General features: G+C 41.6%; 1 protein-coding gene across 1 annotated transcript in view; it reads right to left on the bottom strand.

Annotated features, from left to right (window-relative positions):
- Nucleotides 1-530: 530 nt before the first annotated feature.
- Nucleotides 531-7,196, bottom strand: part of CCBE1 (collagen and calcium binding EGF domains 1) — a gene marked incomplete at its 5' end in the record, with an annotated part of 65,199 nt that continues 58,533 nt past the window's right edge. Inside the window, 2 exons of the mRNA XM_019518279.1 lie at nucleotides 531-3,753; nucleotides 4,561-4,596. Of these exons, the coding sequence (XP_019373824.1) occupies nucleotides 3,520-3,753; nucleotides 4,561-4,596 (270 nt within the window). The remainder of the gene's footprint in view (nucleotides 3,754-4,560; nucleotides 4,597-7,196) is intronic.

The raw sequence follows: 7,196 nt of genomic DNA, 5'->3' as shown, positions 1-7,196 counted from the left end.
GAGGCTAACTTGAAATTTTCAGCCAAAAACCTTTCCACCAAAAATTTTCTGATGGATTGAATGATGAATTGCCCGCTTACTATCACTCTGCATAGACCAAGCCAAAAAATGAACAGAGTGGGTGTAAGGAATGCACTGAGGTCACTCTGGGCGCCACCCCATCAAGCTCTCAGACCGGCTTACTGGTGAGGACACAGTACCTCTCTAGCTGCAGGTACGTTACATTTTGATGCATTTGGCTTGTTTGGAGCAGGAAGGAGTGGGCAGAAAGTGGTTTAATGGTGTCATTCTGTACCACGGGAGAAGGCAGCCTAGATATGCCCCAAATCTCTATTTTGATATGAACAGGCCACTTTACTGTATAGGTACAGCTTGGTTATATGTGGAACAACAGAGTAGGCTGAGCTGCCTGCGTCAGGTGGGTGATATTCCAGTGCCACTCCCAAGCATTTTGTTTTTACCACATTAAATCTGGAAAATTTCAACAACAAAAAAGAGTTTTTAAAAAACAGAAACAACTACCAGCATACGAAAAATATCTTTGTTATTAAGAATACTTCATATAATCACAATCATTTTATACATAATCTAGTATTTCATATACTTATTATAAATAAAGAGACCAATATAATTATCAAAATGTATAACAAAACTTGTGTGCCTATTGGCAAATGAAAAACAAATTCACAGACCCAGTCCTCATCTTACATTGATACCGACTGGATTCTAATGTGTTATTTATGAAATACAACTGGACAGTGACTTGTTAGAAACCCTTACCTGCAATACCAATGAATTCTGTGTGGATTACTCTAAGGCCACTTAATCTTAATTTTTCCCCCTATTTTTCAGATTCACCCCGATTACAAAGACAGCTTTCAGGTGACTATGTTTTACTTCAGTATTTCAACTTTTTGAGAATAGCTTGTATAGGGAAGACTCCATCAGCTTCGTTGATTTTCTTAGAAATAAACACAAACCCACAAGTATTAAAATTTTCTCCACCACTACACAATTTTGCAGATGTTTCCATTAAATACCTTTTATATCCCACATTAATAAAATAATGAACTCTTTATCATCATTCTATTTATAACTCAACAGTTTAACTTATTTCTTTCTAATTAAATTATACATAGTATTTAATTATACAAAACAAAGCTGTCATGTGCAGGAGACTAAATAATGATACTAGATGTAAGAGCAGCTGTTTGTATGTTCAAATGTTGGATTCTTGCTTCTTGTAATTTTAAGAGCCATGACGAAAAATTATTTACAGCCAAAGAACCCCTTTCCCCAGTGACCCAGCTGGAATCTGGAAGCTATACTTTTGTATTTATACAAAGTGTCAGGTTAGTTGAAGAAAAGAGCATGGCTTACCTTTCCATCTGAGGATTTGTGCCTATATAAATATCCTAAACAAAGTGATTTCTGATATAGCTCAGTTATTGTGAAAATTACCATAAGGTTAATTGAAAACATAACAAGAATGGTCCATACAAACCATATCTGTACTATAAACATGCCCGCAGTTAAATCACCTTAGGCAGTTCTGCACAAAAGGGGGTTCCCTGCCATGTGGAAATAGGAGACCTGCTTCAGCTGCACCAGGCCCAGTCCCTGGGATCCAACTAAGGCACTTTGTGCATGTGAGGACCATGTGGAGGGAGGGAGGGACACAGGACAGGACAGGACTAGGGGGAATAGCTACTCCCCGCAATCCCTCTGCCATGCTTGTTCCATAGAGGGACAAAGCCCTTTTGACCCCACACCCTCCAGCACTAGAATGACATGATGGAAATACTACAGCTCTGATTCAGGAATGGACTTCATCATGGGGGTAACTTTAAGCACATCATCAGTCCCAACTGCCTTTAGTGGAACTACTCATATTCTTACTGTCAGGCATGCGCCTCGGCACCATCTTGAGTCAGGGTGAGATTTCTCTTCCATTAGGTATGTCTATGCAACAAGGCAATTTGCCCCTTTGAGTTCTCTGGTCAACCCAAACTGAGGAAGCTTCTGATGCATTATTTGATACACCTGAAAAAGCAAAGCCTAGGACTAAAAATCAGTGTCCAATTCCAGATCACATTTGCAGGGGGAGGGAATCTTGAATGATTGCCCATCATTAGTCTGCATTTTAAAAAACAATCAACTTGATCCAGCAGGTTGTATTAAACGTGTACCTATGTGTACATTTAGAGTCTATGAATATGACGTGCATATGCAGTTCCTACAAGAAATTAACTCAGTAGGCCACAGACACTGCTGATGCTTTAGGTTACTTGCATTTTGCTGTCCATTTGTCCCTTGGACACACTTTTTTTCTTCCAAAACACTACCTCTCCACCCCTTGGTTGTCAGAATTACTTGAATCAGCAACTCAGGAGACAGAGATTTTTAGAACATTGAGGGTCTTTGAGCCACAGTATAAGAACCACTGTAATTAGTCTAATCTGCATCAATCACACAGTTCCTTTTAATGTGGGGCACACTTTTAAGATCAAGAGAACAAGAGTGAAGAAATACCTTACTTATTAACATTGCCCGAAACATACAGGTGGCAAGTAACTGGAACGCGGTTAGAGGAACTGAAATGTCCTCCAAAGAAAATATACACAAGAGTTCCAGATTTCACAAACTTCAGGAAGCTTTTCTGAGTATGCTGGCTCCGCTACTGACAGCATGCCGGGTCAGCATTACAGCCTAATCTGCAACATTTGTATGACAAGGACAGTGCTATAAGTGCAGACATTATAGCATATGTTCTCTTGCAAAGAAGGCATGAAAGTGATTAAAAAACTAAACAGAGATTTTGGGAAAGACCTGTTTGTTTCACTCAAGTTTGCTCCTGGAGGCGTGTTCAATACCTGAAAATGAAATGGAGAATAAAAGGTTTTCCTATGCATTTGTTACAGGGATTTTAACATTAAACGTGCTGTAAAATCAGAACCCATGCAAAATATGACATTGAAGGAAAATGCGCTTAACACACTGAAAAATTGTTCACATAGTATTTAGATCAAAATGGTGGCAAAAACACCCTCAGCTTCAGCAATTTGAAACAGATACTGTACACGAACGGAGTGCAATCTGTTCTGTGACACCAACTTTTCAGTGTAGAGAGATGTAAGGAATGAGTGCCTTTTCAATACTTTATTCCCACTTGCAAACACGATTCCCTCTCTGCTTAGAAGGCAGGGGGGTGCCATACATGGGGGGAGGGAGGGTTGTCTTTTGTGCTCCTTTGACCCTCCCCAGCACCAATGAAAGTGGGATCAGAATCAGACCGCTTATGTCAAGCAGTGATTGATTTTGTTTATAACAAGCTAACCTATCTCAGTGATGCCTGCTCTTCCTCTCCAGCTCTTTTGTTGCTCTTGTGTCTTCTCTTGTATCTCTCCTGTTCTGATGTTTAAATAAAAACCTGGACAATAATGTAATGATTTATATCATCAGTGCATTTTTTCTGTACAGCTCTACACAGTTTTCCTGGGCACGTTTAACCAAGCCTGGCTAATGATGGGCTGCTTTCTCTGTCCTGGGGTCCCTGGGTGCAGTCCTTTGTCTGTAGTCTTCTCCAGAGCCCAGATCTACCGTGTCATGATAGTTCATGAATTCCTGAGGTAAGGGAAATTCCTCCGTTGATGAGTGAGTCCTGTGTCCAAACACTCTCTCCTGCAGCTCAGCAATGTCATTTCTGATGTCTGCCATCATCAGCAGCAGGAAGTCAAATGAGCCTGGAGGGCCCTGCAAATATGTTGTGCAGTCATTATTCATACTCATTACTTAGCACTCATCTGGTGCTTCACACTTTCCATGCACTGAACACACACTGATATAATCCTCCCCGGGGCGCAATTCAGGCATTGGTTGTATAACTACTTTCTGCTTGAAATAAATTGTCTCCCTTTAAATAAGCCTTGAATTACCTCAGAAAACAAACTTAAAATAATAGAATTAACCCTTGCCCAGATGAACTGTCCAAGGTCTACATCCCACCACAGTCCCCATGACTTGAAAACCACACTTTTAAAGACATGAAGGTGTATGGATACCAGTGGGAGTACTGGCCTGCTACACCAAGGCTGATTTTCACCCTGACAAACAAAAGTGGGGTTCACCATCCCCCATCTCCATCTTTTCCTCTTCTAATTTTTATTCATTAACCATACCAAGCACCCTTTCACTGGCCTAATGCTTCTCTCCCCTTAAGGAAACCATTTGCTGGCATTGTCCCAGTTAGGTTTGTTACTGCCATTTACTATCAGTTAGCTAATTAGTCCCATTGGAAAGACAACAAACTAGAAAAACATGCAGGTTTTGCTTTCAATGTGTCCAGTGAAGGGAGAAGACAGTGAGTGGATCAACAAGTGTTCTGGTAATGGAAATAATGAAATTATTTTCTGTGTAATAAACCTTTTGACAAGTACAAGCTCCTCTTTACAGTACAAAGGTTTGCTTTTCCCATTGCTCTCTGACAGTGACACTATTCCCACTCCCTTCTCTTCAGTGGAAATGCCAGGTGGGTACATTACGGCTGGAAGTGACACTTACAGGTGTCCCTTTTGGTCCTGGTGCTCCTCTTTCCCCCTGTAATAAAAACCAGCTTCATGAATGCATTGCAATTAAAGCCATCAGAAAATTATACTGCTTTGCCATTATTCACATACCACCCCTGCTAGCTTCATCCAATAAAGCAAATAAGTTAAGGGGAGCTAGCATAGCTGCCACCTCATCTGACATACTGGGAACTGGCCCAGGATCTCCACAAGCAGAGGTAGGTTGAACTGAAGAGCAAAAGCTTCCTAGTTGGGGCTGTGCAACTCTCACTCCCTGTGTATGTAGCACTGAACAGGGTCCATAACACACACTTGCCAGTGTATTAAGCAGGCATTGCAGGCTCATGGGTCAGGAAGAAAGTCTGCTCAGTGTATACCATGAAGGAATTAGCAGCTGGATCTGACAGCTTTGTTTTGTGTGGAAACTTCAGCCAGGTTTCCTTGTCAGAAACTGGTCTTCATGACTGTCCCAGCTCTTGCTTTCTTTTACATTCAGCTCTGAAGCATGATCAAAGGAAGCATTATAGTCCTGAAATTCCTAGAAGCGGTCACCTTTTGGCAGACACTGGTTTTAGGAATGTATGCCATAGTCATACCCTCTCTTGGCCTTGCCCAACTCCACAACCCTTAGTTCAGTGCAGAATTTTGCTCAGATTTCTTCACATTAGACACCAGTCTCTCTGTACAGGCACTAAGGACAATTAGTAAGTGTAAGCATTGCTGCCTTCTGTTTCCATGCTTTCCACAGCCACATTCAGCAACTGGTAAATTAGAGGATCACTGAAGTAGCCCCAAGGCAAAACTTTCAAGCCTTGTCTGGCAAAAATAAAAGTCTCTCCCTCCCTCTCTTTCACACACACATGCGTGCACACAAATAATCAATTTTTTAAAATGTTTGTAGAATTAACTCTCCAATAGCCTGAAGATATAAAATAAATGTATAACAATTTCCAATCAAAACCACTGCTGGTTGTATAACAAAGCCCAACATAAAATATGCACCCAAGCCAAGAGTACAGGCCAGAGTTTTTTCTCCACTCAGCACAGCTCTGTAATAGTTGTCTGGCTGAACATCTGATGCATTGGGTAAGCAGCCAACTACAAGATTTAGTTTCTATTATCATTTGTTAGATATAAGACTAAAGTACATTTTTTTCCTGCAACAGTTGAGATCAACAAGAAACATCCAGTTTCCTGGGCTCTGAACATAGCAAGGAAATAAGGCTGAAATACCAAAACAAGAAGCCCCAGAAAATGAGATCAGAAGGATACAGTCATGCAGAGAACAGGTTGCAGAAGAAAGCAGCAGCTCCTGTTGACAACGCTCAGAGCTAGAAGACCTGGATCAATCATGTGGTGCAGACAGGGACAGCACAAGAAGGAGCACAGAAATGAGAAATCTGTAAGCAGAGTTAAGCACATTTCATATGTGTGATGACAGAAGTGGGAGAGACATAAGGCATTTTCAGCTGGGGTTGCAGAAGAGAAGTTTCATAAGTAGAGCACACAGAGACAACTGTCTTAGTACTTCAGAGTAGCTGTGATTGTCCTTTGTTCATCTTTCCTAAAACACGTTGCTATTTATGGCACAGAGATGGATATATAGACATGTATTGATATGCACTCATACATTAAGGTGACCCTCCAATTAAAAATAATGACATTTAGGCCCACTTGTATGTTCTACCAGATAAACAATATGGGTGTAGGAAACTTCATTTTAACTATACCTTTTTCTATTCCTCCTTGAACATGCACTTTGTGGCCATATGCTACAACATTTGTGTCATAAGCTAGCTGCTTTCTTTAGATACACAAACTTTGTACCAATAAATGGCTTAAAGCTGTGGGACATATGTAAGCTGAAGGAGTTCCATGGCTTTTCACTGAATTAAACTGATTCACATCACCTGAAGCTATGGCCTGCTATTACTGAGGCCTCAGGGCAAATTTTTAAAAACCACCCACAGGATTAGAAGCTTGAGTCTCAAGCAGCCTAGCTGTTTAGGTACCTCTTTGTACTGAAAGTCAGTGGACTTGGGTAATTAGGTACCTAATAGGGTGCTGTTACATGTTACCTTTAAGCCATTCTAAATCTGTGGAATATTATACCCTCTTAAATTTAGAACGGTTTCAGAGCAATCCCAGGCTAAGGCTTACTGCCATTTCAGACCTGACAAATGTGACTTCATGGAGTCATTGAATCATAGAAGTCGGGTCGGAAGGGACCTTGTAGATCTTCAAGTCCGACCCCCTGCCTGGGCGGGAGAAAAGACTGGACTCAAATGAGTCCAGCCAGGTAGTCATCAAGCCTCTTCTTAAAGACCCCCAGGGTAGGAGCCAGCACCACTTCCCTAGGAAGCTGGTTCCAGCTCCTAGCCGCCCTGACCGTGAAGTAGTTCTTGCAGATGTCTAATCTAAACCTACTCTCTAATAATTTGTGTCCATTGTTCCTTGTTATGCCAGGGGGCGCTGGGGGAAACAGTGTCTCCCCTAAACCCTTCTGGTCCCCCCTAGTGAGTTTATAGACAGTCACCAGGTCCCCCCTCAGCCTTCTCTTGTGAAGGCTGAACAGGTTTAGGTCCCGCAGCCTTTCAATGTAGGGTCTGCCCTGTAGTCCCCAGATCATGC

The sequence above is a fragment of the Gavialis gangeticus genome, unplaced genomic scaffold (genome assembly GCF_001723915.1).
Source record: "Gavialis gangeticus isolate Ggan-Ray unplaced genomic scaffold, GavGan_comp1, whole genome shotgun sequence".
Lineage (NCBI taxonomy): Eukaryota > Metazoa > Chordata > Crocodylia > Gavialidae > Gavialis > Gavialis gangeticus.
Note: the sequence above shows the minus strand (reverse complement) of the source record. Positions and strands in the feature narration are given on the sequence as shown.